Raw genomic sequence first — 16,599 nt, forward strand, 5'->3', positions numbered from 1 at the left:
GCATCTCCGATGACCTCCCCTTGAGGTGTCCCAAAATGCAAGTGCTTGCTTCGTCTCCAATAACTGTTGGAAAGAGTAAAGTCATAACGCCACCAAAACCAAAGCTTTTCACTGATCATGTGCATCTGCCAAAATTAGGTAAGGTACACTAACCATTCCATGACCATAGGAGACCATTAAAAAAGCGACATTCATACCACATCAAATGCGCCAGCTGTTTTCGGATTTTGTCCTCCTCCAGCACATTTCAGAGACCAGAGCAAAGCTCAGGCTGGAGAGAAAGAGAGGGAAATATAATAATCTTTCCTTCAACCTGTCTCTTTTACATTGTGTTTTTCACAGGGTTGAAATTCTTACAGCTTAGGAAGTTATTACAAAAATCTGCCATTTGCAAGCACGGTTTCAGTTAGGTTTGAACGGTGAGGAGAGGCTGATAAATTCTCTGATATTCTGGAAATAAAACAAAAAAGGTTTTAATTAGAAGGAATTTTCAGTAAAATGTTCTGTCACAATTTACCACCCACTTCCTACAACACTGTACCACAGGGAGTAATTGAGGCCAATAGCAAAGATACATTTAAGCTACATGAGGGAGAAAGGAATAGAAGGATATGTAGATAGGGTGAGAAGAAGAGGGGTGGGAGGAGGGTTGTGTGGAGTAAAATAAAAATACCAAAAACAACAATACATTTATACACCACCTTTAAGATAAAACATATTAAGTTGTTTCACAGGATTGTCATTAAACAAAATTTGACACCGAGCCACATGAGCTGTTAGGGTAAGTGACTAAAGCTTGGTCAAAGGGCGAAGTTTTAAGGGGGATCTTACGAGGAGACGAGAGAGGTTTAGGGAGAAAATTCCAGAGCTCTGGATTTGGACCGAATGCCTGTTTCTGTACAAATCGCACTAACATCAATGCTATAAACATAATTGGCAATCTGTATTTCTACTTGATTTCGAGGAGGGGGTGTTGAATGTATTCTGCTTGAGGAGACTTTTAGTGAACTATTGCACAATTTTGAAAGTGAATGAATTATGCAGGAGGATGATGTGAATGCATTGGCACCCTATAATATTACAAATAACAAACATGTAACCTGGGGTAAGCTTGGGTTCAGGTAGTACTGTAACAATAAAACCACTTAAACTTCACCCTTGCAGTTCAATATTGCTCGAATCTCTTAATGAAATTAGCACTGTGGGATTGGTCTTCATACTTCACTGTTCTTCAAATGACTTCTTCCTTTTGTGTTGATTTTTCTCTCTGTTTTTCCCAGATATTGCTCAAGGAGTTTGAGACTCGAAAACCACAACACGAACAGCTGAAAACGGCGGCTGAAGGCATCTTGAGTCGATCGGATGACCCTGCTCCTGCCTGTGGCGTTGTGAGTGATCAGCTGGCTGCCGTGACGCAAAAATGGGACAGCTTGACGGGGCAACTGGTTGATCGATCCGACCTCATCGATCAGGCCATTGTCAAAAGCACCCGGTACCAGAATCTAGTCCGGGACCTCTCGGGCAAGCTGAGTGCCCTGGATGTTAAGCTGGCTAGCCAGCCGCCCATAGACGCCCAGCCTGAAGCTGTGAAATGCCAGCTGGAAGTGGCCAGTGAAATACGGTCAGAACTGAAACGAGAGGAGAATTGTGTTCAGGAGGCCCGGGTGCTCTGCGAGGAGATCTCTGCACTCGTCGGTGAGCAGTATCTGAAGGCCGAGCTTGGCAGACAGTTGGACAATGTCTTGAAGCCATTCCGAGATCTCGAGGAAAGAGCAGGTCAGTGGTTTAATTTGAGCATTGACTAAACAGAGGAAATATATTCAAGCTCAACTGGTTAATGAGATTAAAAAGTCACAAATGCTACAAATCTGAAATTACAACAGTTTGTGCTGGAAGGGCACAGCATCAGAGAAAGAACAAGGGTATTAACAATGTTCATGTGCTCCTTAAGCTGAACTACAGCGATGAATGGACATGTCTGAAGTCTTGATCTGTATTTCTCTCATCCTTTTTGATCCACATTGCATTTCTCGCGGTTTCTATTTTATTTTGGTGGGTTTTAACTTCTTAGATTTTTTTTCAGTTGACTTTGAGCCTGATTATAAATTGCCCCTATGTTTTGTAGTTTTTACATTTATTTAAAAATGCTGCAAGTTGCCACTCGCAGGGCTTAGAATGATACTGACCTCTTGTATCTCAGAAATTGCGAGATGCTTGTGTACAATAAATTGCTAATAAAGTGAAAAGGTCTCATATAGACAAATGTGTAGCTATTTTGCACTGAGACCACAAAATGTTGGATTAATGACCAGTTAATCTGACTAAAATGAAGCTTAATAAAACTGGAGTTAAAATAAGAACATTCAAGATTTTTGATGCATTTGGAAGAAAATATGACAGGCAATATAAACTAAAAAGTATAATTTTAAAGGGGATGCAGGAAAGCAGACCTGGGGGTTCATACACACAAATCTTCAAAGGAGGACTGATGGGTTGATCAAGCTGTTAAAAATGCATATGGGATCTTTGGATTTCTAAACAGGGGCACAGAGTAAAAAGCAAGGAAGTTATACTAAACCTTTATAAAACACTGGTTGGACCTCATTTGGAGTATTGTATTCAATTCTGGGCACCGCACTTTAGGAAGGATGCCAAGGTCTTGCAGAGGGTGCAGAGGCGATTTATTGAAGTGGTTCTCATGGCCGAGGGGCTTCATTTCTGTGGAGAGACTGGAGAAGCTGGGACTGTTCTCCTTGGAGCAGAGAAGGTTAAGGAGAGATTTAATAGAGATTTTCAAAATTATCAAGTGTTTTGATAGAGTTGATCGGGAGAAACTGTTTCCACTGGCAGGAGGGTCGATAACCAAAGGATGTAGCTTTGAGATAATTGGCTAATGAACTGGGGTGAGATGAGAATTTTTGTTCTGCAGTGAGTTACAATCTGGAATGTGCTGTCTGAAACGGTGATGGAAACAGGTTTAACAGTAACTTTCTGAAGGAAATTGGATAAGTACTTGAAATGGTAAAAATTGCAGGACCACGAGGGAGAGTAAGGGAGTGTGACTAATTGGCTCTTTCAAAGATCCTTCTCCTGCACTGTATTTTTCTATTTCGGCAGGACAATCAATACATGCCATAAAATAATGTTCTGCCCTAATTTTGTTTTGGTAAAGGAAATCGAGTCCATCAACTTCAGTCGGCACTTGCTAATTCCAAGCAGTTTCAGCAGATGTTTGATGAATTTCAGGCCTGGATGGGTGGAAAGTGCAGTGAGCAGAGCCAAAGAGCTCCCATATCTGCTAAACTCGAGCGCCTGCACTTGCTGACCGATGAGCAGGCAGAGTTTCGGAAATCCTTGGCCCAGAAAGCTGGTTCCTACGAGATGATCCTGGCAGAAGGTGAGGCTCTGCTTCAGAATATGCAGCCCGGGGCCGAGAAAACTGCCTTGCAGGGTCGCCTGGGAACCCTCAGGGCCGACTGGGAAGAACTAGCCAAGCAGGTAGAAGCCAGACACGAGAAGTTGAGGGACTGTTTGCAGAAGGCCCAAAAGTACAGTGAATGTGTTGAACACTTGCTACCATGGATACAAGAATGTGAAGCAAAGGCTTCTCGGGTACATGTCTGCAGTGACGCCGCAGAAATTGATTCTTCATTGGAAAACATTAAAGCTTTACAAAATGATGTGGATAAACATCGTAGGGCATTAGAATCTTTAAATAACGCTGCTGACTGCTTGGTCGAAGCTAGTCAGGCCGATCTCGTTGATATCCAAAGAGAGAAGGCTTCAGTCAACCAGAAGGTTGACCTGATCAATGAACAGCTGCGCCTCAAAATAGATTCCCTGGATGAGATGGCAAAATGCATGAAAGAGTTTCAAAATTCCCTCAAAGATGCCAAGAAGCAACTAGATGGAGCCAAGCAGCAACTCGAGCTCCATGATGCCCTTGGGCCCCAGGCGTACAGTAACAAATGCTTGACCAACATGAATGCCCAGCAGAAGGCACTTCAGGCTTTGACGCCACAGGTGGAGAATGTCAAGCGCCTTGCTCAGAGATTGGCTGCTGGTACCTCTGATGGAGCAGGCACAACCTTGCTCCTGCGGCAGGCTGACACCTTACAGGAGGATTATGGGTCAGTGAGTCAGCAAGTGCGGGAAAGGTGTTCCTTCTTGGAGACCAAGCTCCAAGGCATCGAGCAGTTTCAAAACAACATCCGGGAGATGTTTTCCTTATTTGCCGACCTCGACGATGAATTGGACAGTATGGCTCCCGTGGGAAGGGATCTGGGCTGTCTACATGTCCAGAAGGATGGCATCCAGGAGTTCATCATCAAACTTCAGGAATTGACTACGAGCATTGAAGGCGCAAAGAAAGAGGGCAAAAAGATGCTGGAGTCAGCAAGTTCTCCAGATTTACTGGGGTTGAAACGTGATTTGGACGCTTTAAGCAAACAGTGCAATAAACTGCTGGACAGGGCAACGATCAGACGGGAGCAGGTGGAAACTACCCTTGCTCGGGTCGAGGAATTCAACAGTAGATGCAAGGTGTTCAGCGAGCTGGTGGCAGTAGCTGAGGAGCATGAGGAGAGTCAGGGCAGTGTCGGAATGGAAACAGATGTCATCAACCAACAACTGGAGTCATTCAAGGTATGGTGGACTTTCTCAATCTGCGCCTCGCTCTTGTAGCCAATTAGTTACCCAAAATTGCGGGTTATTTTGGATGATAGCACTTTGGGACATTTTATTACGTCGTAATATAAATTCAACTTTTTGTTACTGATATAATTCTAAACAATTGCGGCTCTAAGTGGATCCAAACAACTAATGTTGGACGCTGATATCTCCACGCTGTTAATGGGTGGATTTGTGGTGTTTGAAATCAGGAACTTTTTTTCCTGCTGAAGCTCAGGAGGGAAGCTGTACACGATTAATGGATGAACAGGAAGCTAAAGTGTCTGCACGTTTGTGAGCTATAGCCAGGGTACTGTCAGGTCCAAATTCAGTGAGAAATTAAATTACCGCATTTGCATCAGTTTCCAGAATAGAGATTTCTGTCTCCTATTGAGAGGAGAAGAAATTGCCTGGTGAGCATGTCCCTTGAGGAATTTGTTGTCACTGAGATTTTGCTCAGTTGATCTCTCTCAGCTTCCCCTTCCCCCACCCCACCCTGCTCCGAAGAACACCACTCCTGCTTCCTTCCCCAATTTTCTCTACTTTCCTCCCCTTCTTTCCTGAAGGCTGAGGATGTAAGGGGATACAATTCTACAGCACTTAAGGTCCTCTTGTTATCTCAGCTAATTAAGCCTTGTTCGTGTGTGAGCCTTGAGTGCCTGGAGGCTATTCTGCCGTGAAAGACATCACAGCAAGCTATCCATGTATTCAGACATGTGCATAATCTCTGCTGAATAGGACTCAGGATTGCAGGTGAGATATTTAGCATGGGTTGAGGATTGGGGAATAACCAGGACATTTTCAGGTTGGTAGCTACTGGGATCAGTACTTGGACCTCAGCTATTTACAATCTATATTAATGACTTAGATGAAGGGACTGAGTGTAGCACATCCAAGTTTGCTGATGATACAAAGTTAGGTGGGAAAGTAAGTGATGAGGAGGATGCAAGGAGGCTGCAAAGGGATATAGATAGGCTGGGTGAGTGGGCAAGAACATGGCAGATGGAATACAATGTGGGGAAGTGTGAAGTTGTCCACTTTAGTAGGAAAAATAAAAAAAACAGAATATTTTTTGATTGTTGAGAAACTGGCAAATGTTTGTATTCAAAGGGACCGGTCTGTACATGGATCACAGAAAGTTAACAGGTAGGTACAGCAAGCAATTAGGAAGGCAAATGGAATGTTAGCTTTTGTTATAAAGGGATTCCAGTATAAGATTAAAGAAGTCTTACTACAGTTATACAGTACATTGCTGAGACCACATCTGGAGTACGGTGTGCAGTTTTGGTCTCCTTACTTAAGGAAGGACGTACTTACCCTAGAGGGAGTGCAATGAAGGTTCACTGGGACTGGTTTTTGGGATGAGGGGTTGTCCTGTGAAGAGATATTGAGTACACTAGGTCTATATTCCCTGGAGTTTAGAAGAATGAAAGGTAATCTAATTGAAACAAATTAAATTCTTAAGGGACTTGACATGGTAGGTGCTGGGAGGATCTAGAGCACAGTGTCACAAGTCTCAGAATAAGGGGTCAGACATTTTGGACTGAAATGAGGAGACATTTCTTAAAAGCATTGTGTATCTTTGAATTCTCTACCCCAGAGAGCTGTGGAAGCTTAGTCGTTGATAGATTTTTGGGTACTAAGAGAATTAAGGGATATGGGAGAATGCGGGAATGTGGAGTTTAAGTAGAAGATTAGCCATGATCTTGCTGAATGGTGGAGCAGGCTCGAAGGGCCAAATGGCCTACTCCAACTCCTATTTCTTATGTTCTTACGGAGCATTTAACTTTGGGCCTTCTAGTCTGTATAGCTTAGTTAACACAGCAAAGCTAAGGTTGTTCTCCTTGGAGCAAAGGGAAATTGAGCAGAGATTTGCTAGAGCTCTAAAAGATAATGACAGGCTTATATAAATTAGACAAGGAAAAACTGTTCCCAGTAACTGATGGTACAAGGACTAGGGGACACAGATTTAAGGTTTTGGGCAAGAGATACACGGGGGATGTGAGGAAGAACTTTTTTTACGCAGAGGGTGGTAATGACCTGGAACTCACTGCCCACGAGGGTGGTGGAGGCGGAGACAGTCAATGATTTCCAAAGGAAATTGGGTGGGTACTTGAAGGAAATAAGCTTACAGGGGATCGAGTGGGACTGACTGGATTGCTTCAAGGAGAACCGGCATGGACTCGATGGGCCAAATGGCCTCCTCCTGTGCCATAAATGACTCTATGACTCTAGTGTTAGTACCCACAAAAGCATCAAGGGGACATTATCCAGACCCTTTTACTTCAGGTTTAATTGTTGTTTTGTACATCGGAAGAGGTTAATTTTCCTGACCAGTAATTTTCATATGTTAATCAATATAATAACAGCTCTGTAAAAGTCTCTTCAAAAGTTCCATCTTTAAAAATAGTCTGGGTAAGTTTTAATGCTTAATTATCATTAACATTTGATGGTTCAATACTAATTTGTGACTCAGTATCTACCCACTGGTGCCTACCTCAGTTCTAGTTCCATCAATTTTGTCTCTGATCATTGCCAGATCCTTTTGCTTTTCCTTCAGATGACTGTGATCTTTCTCAGTGACCAAAACCTGTCACCCCGTTACTCTATCACTTGACTCTCCAGCCTGACAGACACAGTGCCCATCTAAATTAAACCTGCGAAAGGATTAAAAAAGAAAGTTTTCATCTAGGCAGTGAGGACAGGATGAAGAATTCTCTTTCTTTGGTGTAGTGGGTCTGTTAACCGAAGGGTTGGTGGTTCAAGCCCACCCAGGATGCAATTAACCTAACAGCCTACTATATTGAGGGAGAAAGGAATAGAAGGGTATGTTGAGATGAAATGAGGTAGGGTGGGAGGAGGCTTGTGTGGAGCATAAACACTGATCGAATGGCTTATTTCTGTGCTGTAAACACAATGTTGTACTTTGTAAAAAGCCAGACTGCTGGCTTTGATGTCCCCCTTTATTTCTGTACCCAGAAAGAGATCAAAGAGCTTCCAATACAATGGGTCAGACATGCTATTAGTGGCCAGCTTAAGTTTATGGCTACTAACATCAAATAAAGTATTTCGGAGGAATTTCTTTACCTAGAGAATGCTGAAAATGTGGAGCTCATTGCCACATGGAGTGGATGAAACATAAAGCATTGAAACATTTAAGGGAGGCTTGATGGCATGATGCAGAAATGGAGAAGAGAGTAGAGTGATATGGGGACAGGGTGGGAAGAGGTCATTCGAGTGGGATGTGGCTCGTGTGGAATATGAGTGCTGGCATAGACCAGTGTGCTGTAAATTCTCTGCAAGTTGTGGCAGCTGACTGCCTCAAGTATTTGTACATCACCAATGCACCTGATACTAGCAGAAACAAAGGTAGAGGGAATATCATCAGGTTTTTAAGCTTGTGGACCCTGATTTTTTTGGGTGTCCAGAGTCCTTTTTACTTAACAGTCTCTGAACTAAATCTCCCTGGAATTGTTGCTTGGTTAGTGTGTGAAGGTGCAGGAATTGCTGCTCGGGAGTACAGAAAAATCATGGGAATAAAATCCCCTTCCCTGTATCTTCCAAATCTGTAGAATGATACTGAAGACCCTGGAATGCTTTCAAAATGGAAGGAAAATGGTCACATTTATTGATGGACCAAGTAGATCCCCAGATCACTTTGCAGGTCTGAACCTCAAAGATGAATCCTGCCAAATTGGCTCTCCAGTAGACCTTGAATCTTAGAGTCATAGAGAGATACAGCATTGAAACAGGCCCTTCGGCCCACCGAGTCTGTGCTGACCAACAACCACCCATTTATACTAATCCTACATTAATCCCATATTCCTACCACATCCCCACCATTCTCCTACCACCTACCTACACTGGGGGCAATTTACAATGATCAATTTACCTACCAACCTGCAAGTCTTTGGCTGTGGGAGGAAACTGGAGCACCCGGCGGAAACCCACGTGGTCACAGGGAGAGCTTTCAAACTCCGCACAGGCAGTACCCAGAACCAAATCCGGGTCGCTGGAGCTGTGAGGCTGCAGTGCAGTTGGACTTCACCTTGCGCCTAGTGCTAGCTTTGCTCAATGGTAGCACTCATGCCCAAGTTCGAAGATCATGGGTTGAAACCCTCCCGAACCTACAGCAAAAGAAAAGAAAAGCTTGCATTTATTTAGCGCCTTTAATAACCTCAGGATGCCCCAAAGTGCTTTACAGCCAATGACGTACTTTTGAAGTGTAGTCACTGTTGTAATTTAGGAAGTGCTGCTGCCAATTTGTGCACAGCAAGCTCCCACAAACAGCAACATGATAATGGCCAGATAATATATTTTTAGTGATGTTGGTTGCAGGCTAAATGTTGGCCAGGATACCGGGGAGAACTCCACTGCTCTTAGTATGTGCTGTGGGATCTTTGGGTGACAAGGGGCCTACCTGAAAGGGCAGACAGGGCCTCAGTTTAATGTTTCATCTGAAAGACAACACCTTCAACAGTGCAGTACTCCCTCAGTACTGCACTGGGAGCGTCAGTCTGGATTTTCAAGTTCAAGTCTTTGGAGTGGGATTGGAGCATAACCCACAACCTTCTGAGTCAAAGGTGAGAGTGCTACCAACTGATCCACAGCTGACACTAGTGAGCAGTACATAATCACCGTAGTACTGAGTGAGTGCCATACTGTTAGAGGCCCTGACCATCTGTTCAGTTGCATGTATTCGTAGAGGATTTCTAATGTCCCAGTGTTTATTTCTCAGACAAAACATACTGAAGCGGATCACCTGACTGTTGACTGTGGGAGCTTGCTATGTATCTATTTGCTACCGGATTTGCTTACTTTACAGTGACTACACTTCAAAATTAATTCATTGATGACAAAGTGTTTAGGAACATGTTGAGGATGCAAATTCATTTTTTCTGGATAAGATGGTGAATCTTTCTAGATATTGTGCGTAATAGAACCCCACACATTACAGGTCATTCAGGTGACAACCAGGCCAGATATTATTGGTGGAAGGCCAACATGTTTCTGGCACGCAGTTCAAAGCTCGTTATAAGAACTAACCGTCTACCTCATCGCTCTCTGGGCATGGAGACTCTCTCTTGTCCCAAGAAGTTTTCCTTTTGTTAAATAGTTTTTCTGTAAACTTCCTGTGTAAACTATCCTTGCTCTGCCAGGACAAAGCGCCTCTTTTTTTATTCTTTAGAGTCATAGAGTTATACAGAACAGAAACAGGCCCTTCGGCCCATCGTGTCTGTGACGGCCATCCAGCACCTAACTATTCTAATCCCATTTTCCAGCACTTGGCCCGTAGCCTTGTATGCTATGGAGTTTCAAGTGCTCATCTGAATACTTAAATGTTATGAGGGTTCCTGCCTCTACCACCTCTTCAGGCAGTGCGTTCCAGATTCCAACCATCCTCCAGGTGAAAGAATTTTTCCTCAAATCCCCTCTAAACGTCCTGCCCCTTACCTTAAATCTATGCCCCCTGGTTATTGACACCTCCGCTAAGGGAAAAGTTTCTTCCTATCTAACCTATCAATGCGGCTCATAATTTTGTATACCTCAATCATGTCCCCCCTCAGCCTTCTTTGATCTAAGGAAAACAAACCTAGCCTTTTCAGTCTCTCTTCATAGCTGAAATGCTCCAGCCCAGGCAACATCCTGGTGAACCCCTTCTGCACCCTCTCCAGTGCAATCACATCCTTCCTATCGTGTGGTGCCCAGAACTGTACACAGTACTCCAGCTGTGGCCTAACTAGCGTTTTATACAGCTCCATCATAACCTCCCTGCTCTTATATTCTATGCCTCGGCTCATAAAGGCAAGTATCCCATTTGCCTTCCCAACCACCTTATCTACCTGTGCTGCTGCCTTCAGTGATCTATGGACAGCTCCAACAAGGTCCTTCTGACCTTCTGTACTTCCTCGGGTTCTACCATCCATTGTATATTCCCTTGCCTTGTTCTTCTTCTTCTTTGGCCTCCTTATCTCGAGAGACAATGGATAGGCGCCTGGAGGTGGTCATTGGTTTGTGAAGCAGCGCCTGGAGTGGCTATAAAGGCCAATTCTGGAGTGACAGGCTCTTCCACAGGTGCTGCAGAGAAATTTGTTTGTCGGGGCTGTTACACAGTTGGCTCTCCCCTTGCGCCTCTGTCTTTTTTCCTGCCAACTACTAAGTCTCTTCGATTCGCTACACTTTAGCCCCGCCTTTATGGCTGTCCGCCAGCTCTGACGAACGCTGGCAACTGACTCCCACGACTTGTGATCAATGTCACAGGATTTCATGTCGCGTTTGCAGACGTCTTTAAAGCGGAGACATGGACGGCCGGTAGGTCTGATACCAGTGGCGAGCTCGCTGTACAATGTGTCTTTGGGGATCCTGCCATCTTCCATGCGGCTCACATGGCCAAGCCATCTCAAGCGCCGCTGACTCAGTAGTGTGTATAAGCTGGGGATGTTGGCCGCCTCGAGGACTTCTGTGTTGGAGATACGGTCCTGCCACCTGATGCCAAGTATTCTCCGGAGGCAGCGAAGATGGAATGAATTGAGCCGTCGCTCTTGGCTGACATACGTTGTCCAGGCCGAGCTGCCATGGAGCAAGGTACTGAGGACATAGCCTGATACACTCGGACTTTTGTGTTCTGTGTCAGTGCGCCATTTTCCCACGCTCTCTTGGCCCTTGTTAGTCCTCCCAAAATGCATCACCTCACACTTCTCAGGATTAACTTCCATTTGCCACTGCTCCACCCATCTTACCAGCCTATCTGTATCATCCTGTAATCTAAGGCTTTCCTCCTCACTATTTACCACACCACCAAGTTTGTGTCATCTGCAAACTTTCTGATCATACCGCCTATATTCACGTCTAAATCATGAATGCACACTACAAACAGCAAGGGTGCCAGCACCGATCCCTGTGGTACACCACTGATCACAGGCTTCCAATCGCAAAAACAACCCTCGACCATCACCCTCCACCTTCTGCCACCAAGCCAATTTTGGATCCAATTTGTCAAATTGTCCTGGATCCCATGGGCTCTTACCTTCTTAACCAATCTCGCATGCGGGACCTTATCAAAAGCCTTACTGAAGTCCATGTAGACTACATCAACTGCTTTACCCTCATCTACACATCTAGTCACCGCCTCGAAAAATTCAATCAAATTTGTTAGACATGATCTCCCCCTGACAAAGCCATGCTGACTATCCTTGATTAATCTCTGCCTCTCCAAGTGGAGATTAATCCTGTCCCTCAGAATTTTTTCCAGTAGTTTCCCTACCACTGATGTTAGACTCATCGGCCTGTAATTACCTGGTTTATCCCTGCTACCCTTCTTGAATAATGGTACCACATTTGCTGTCCCCCAGGCCTCTGGTATCTCTCCTGTGACCAGAGAGGATTTGAAAATTTGTGTCAGAGCTCCTGCTATCTCCTCCTGTGCCTCACATAAAAGCCTGGGATACATCTCATCTGGGCCTGGGGACTTATCCACTTTTAAGCCCGCTAAAACAGCTAATACCTTCTCCCTTTCAATGCTAATATGTATATCACAATCCCCCTCCCTGATTGCTACACCTGCATCGTCCTTCTCCATACTGAACACTGCTGAAAAGTAATCATTTAAAGCCTCTCCTATCCACACACAAATTGCCACTTTTGTCCCTAATGGGCCCTACTCTTTCCCTGGTTATCCTCTTGCCCTTAATATACTTATAAAACCCTTTGGGATGTTCCTTTATCTTGCCCGCCAGTGTTTTTTCATGTCCCCTCTTCGCTCTCCTAATTACTTTTTTAAGTACCCCCCCTACACTTTCTATACTCCTCTAGTGCCTCCGCTGTTTTCAGCACTCTGAATCGGCCATAAGCCTCCTTTTTTTTCCTGATCCAATCGTCTATATCCCTTGACATCCATGGTTCCCTGGACTTGTTGGTCTGATGTAGACTTTCCTACAAGTCCCAGTCAACTTTGGCCAGATCCTGTTTTATCATATTGAAATCGGCCTTCTCCCAATTCAGTACCTTTATTTCCGGTCCATCTTTGTCCTTTTCCATAACTACCTTAAATCTTAGCATTATGGTCACTATCCCCGAAATGCTCCCCCACTGACACTTCTACCACTTATCCAACTTCATTCCCTAGGATTAGGTCCAGTACTGCCCCTTCTCTTGTCGGACTTTCTACGTGCTTGCTCAAAAAGTTCTACTGGAGAATTCCGCCCCCTTTAAGCCTTTTGCACTAAGACTATCTCAGTAGATATTGGGGAAGTTGAAATCCCCTACTATTATTACCCAATTATTTTTACACCTCTCTGAGATTTGCCTACATATCTGCTCCTCGATCTCTGCCTGACTGTTTGGAGGTCTGTAGTACACACGCAGCCAAGTAATTGCCCCCTTTTTGTTTTTAAGTTCTACCCATATGGCCTCCTTTGAGGAACCTTCTAAGATATCATCCCTGCTTATTGCAGTAATTGACTCCTTGATCAACAGTGCAATGCCACCTCCTCTTTTACCCCCTCCCCTGTCACATCTGAAGATTGTATACCCTGGAATATTGAGCTGCCATTCCTGCCTTTCCCTCAACCATGTCTCTGTGATAGCAATAATATCATAATCCCATGTGCTAATTAATGCCCTCAATTCATCTGCCTTTACTAGTAAGACTCCTTGCTTTAAAATAGATGCAATCCAGCCTTGCATTTTTCACTTGTGCCTTAACAGGTCTATATTTGCTCTGCTTTCCAGACTGACTCAGTTTCTCTTCAATATTTGACTGAGCATCACCCCTTACTGTACCTCCACTCTGTATCCCATCCCCCTGCCAAATTATTTAAAACCCCTGAATGGTGTCGAACTTCTTGAGTCTTGTTGGAGCTGCACTCATCCAAGCAAGTGGAGAATTTTCCATCACACCCCTGACTTGTGCCTTGTAGATTGTAGACAAGCACTGGGGAGACAGGAGATGAGTTACTCACCACAGAATTCCCTGCCCCTGACTTGCTCCTGTCGCCACTGCATTTATGTGGCTGGTCCTGTTCAGTTTCTGGTCAATGGTGACCCCCAGGATATTGATAGTTGGGGATTCAGCGACCATAATACCATTGAAAATCATGGGGAGATGGTTACATTCTCTCTCGTTGGAGATGGTCATTGCCTGGAACTTATCTGGTGCAAATGTTACTTGCCACTTGTCAGCCCAAGCCTGGATGTTTTCCAGGTCTTGCTGCATTTGAACATGGGCTACTTCAGTATTTAAGGAGTCACGAATGGTGCTGAACATTGTGCAATCATCAGCGAACATCCCCACTTCCAACCTTATGATTGAAGGAAGGTCATTGATGAAGCAGCTGAAGATGATTGGGCCTAGGACACTACACTGAGAAACTCCTGCAGTGATGTCCTGGAGCTGAGATGATTGACCTCCAACAACTGCAGCCTTCTTCCTTTGTGCTAGGTATGACTCCAACCAGCGGATTGTTTTCTCTCTGATTCCCATTGACTCCAGTTTCACGAGAGCTCCTTGATGCCACACTCTGGCAAATGCTGTCTTGATGTCTCTCACCTCACCTCTTGATTTCAGCTCTTTTGTCCAAGCTTGCACCAGGGCTGTAATCAGGTCTGGAGTCATGTGGCCTTGATGGAACACAAACTGAGCATCGGCGAGCAAGTTTTTCCTGAGTAAGTGCCACTTAATAGCACTGTCGATGACAACTATCACTTTGATGATGATTGAGAGTAGACTGATGGGGTGGTAATTGGCAGGATTAGATTTTTCCTGCTTTTTGTGGACAGTAGATACCTGGGCAATATCCACATTGCCAGGTAAATGCCAGTGTTGTAGCTGTACTGGAACAGCTTGGCTCGGGCTGCGGCTATTTCTGGAGCACAGGTCTTCAGTACTACAGTCGGGATGTTGTCAGGGCCCACAGCCTTTGCTGTATCCAGTGCCTCCAAACCATTTCTTCCTATCATGTAGAGTGAATAGAATTAGCTGAAGGCTGGCATCTGTGATGCTGGGGTCCTCAGGAGGAGGCTGAGATGGATCATCCCCATGGCACTTCTGGCTGAAGATGGATGCAAATGCTTCAGCCTTGTATTTTGCACTGATGTGCTGGACTCCCCATCATTAAGGATGGATATATTTGCGGAGCCTCCTCCTCTTGTTAGTTGTTTAATTGTCCACCACCATTCACAATTGAATGTGGCAGGACTGCAGAGCTTTGATCCTCTCTGTTGGTTATGGGATCGTTTAGCTCTGTCTATTGCATGCTGCTTCCACTGTTTAGCATGCTTATAGTCTTGTGTTGGAGCTTCACCAGTTTGGCACCTCATTTTTAGGTATGCCTGGTGCTGCTCCTGACATGCTCTCGTGCACTGCTCATTGAACCAGGGTTGATCACCTGGCTTGATGGTAATGATAGAGTGAGCGATATCCTGGGCCATGAGATTGCTGAGAGACAGGTGAGCCACCTTGCTCTGAACACTACCCATTTCATCTCTCCCCTTCCTCAGGAAAGGAGCCACTCAGGTATCACATCCTCCGATTTTCCCTTCCCTTGAAGGAAAATGCTGCTTCTTTCATTCAATGTCTCCTCCTAGGCACAGTTCAGATTAGGAAGGATTAATGCTCAGGCTCACAGTCCCATCTGCTCTTTCCTCCCCTTGCTACCAGTTCTCTCCCCCCACCCACCACCACCACCACCACCACCACAAAGTAGTAATTTTTCTTTGATGAGATCACCTTAATTTGTTCCCCCATCCCTCACCCTTGATCTTTACAGGAGAGGGTGCGGACTTGGAGCTCATCAGAACTCCCTTTGACAAAGCATTCCATGCACCAGCAACCCTCTACACCAAGAATTTTCTCCTAGCCTTGATCCTCGTTCTTTTGGTGATTTTTTTTGACACTGATTCCCCAAGCAGCGAAAAGAGTTGTTTTCAATTCACTACATTGAAACTCTTCAAAGAAACTCTAATAAATTGGTGAAACACAACTCCATACTGGCTACCCTTGATTAACTCATGCACTGCTGGATTGTGTTCCTAAGCAGGCAGTTTTTTTTTAACCACCAAAATATTTCCAAGCTTTGAAAGAATTTGCGTTTATATAGCCTCAGGACGTCCCAAAGTGCTTTACAGCCAACGAAATACTTTTGAAGTGTAATCACTGTTGTCGTGTTGGAAAAACACAACCAATTTGCACACAAGAAGATCCCACTTGGATGAAGGGACTGAGTATATTGTCAAATCTGCTGATAGGAAAGCTAGTTGTTGTGAGGAGGACACAAAGAGTTTGCAAAGGGATATAGATAGGTTAAGTGAATGGGCAAAAATTTGGCAGATGGAGTATAAAGTGGGAAAATGTGAGGTTGTCCATTTTGGTGGGAAGAATAGAAAAGCAGATTATTACTTACGTGGAGAGAGACTGCAGAATGCTGCGGTACAGAGGGACCTGGGTGTCCTTGTATATGAATCACGAAAAGTTAGCCTGCAGGTACAGCCAGTAATTAAGAAGGCTAGTGGAATGTTGGCATTTATTACAAAGTGGGATGGAGTATAAAAGTAGGCAAGTCTTGCTACAACTATCCAGGGCATTGATGAGTTTGCATCTCGAGTACAATGTACAGTTTTGATCTCCTTTCTTAAGGAGGGATGTTCATGCATTGGAGACAGTTCAGAGAAAGTTCACTAGGTTGATTCCTGCACTACTTCAAAATAGTGCCGTGGGTTCTTTTCTGTCCGTCTTGGAGGGCAGACAGGGCCTCAGTTTAACATCTCTGACAGTAACAGCACACTCTCTCATTACTGGCGGCCTGGATTACGTGCTGAAGTCTGTGGAGTGGGATTTGAACCCAGGGCCTGTTGACTCAGAGGGCATGAGTGCTACCTACTGAACCACAGGTATCTCCCTTTTCAGAGCATACATCTATAATAAATCATTAGTGC

General features: G+C 44.6%; 1 protein-coding gene across 10 annotated transcripts in view; it reads left to right on the forward strand.

The window, feature by feature from the left end:
* The window catches only part of dst (dystonin), a 666,855-nt gene that overhangs the window by 464,206 nt on the left and 186,050 nt on the right, over positions 1 to 16,599 (forward strand). For all 10 annotated transcript variants that reach the window (XM_068020163.1, XM_068020162.1, XM_068020167.1 and 7 more), the window contains 2 exons: positions 1,281 to 1,776; positions 3,173 to 4,644. In XM_068020163.1, coding sequence (XP_067876264.1) covers positions 1,281 to 1,776; positions 3,173 to 4,644 — 1,968 coding nt within the window. The remainder of the gene's footprint in view (positions 1 to 1,280; positions 1,777 to 3,172; positions 4,645 to 16,599) is intronic.

Source organism: Heterodontus francisci, chromosome 3, assembly GCF_036365525.1.
Source record: "Heterodontus francisci isolate sHetFra1 chromosome 3, sHetFra1.hap1, whole genome shotgun sequence".
NCBI classification, from domain to species: Eukaryota; Metazoa; Chordata; class Chondrichthyes; order Heterodontiformes; family Heterodontidae; genus Heterodontus; species Heterodontus francisci.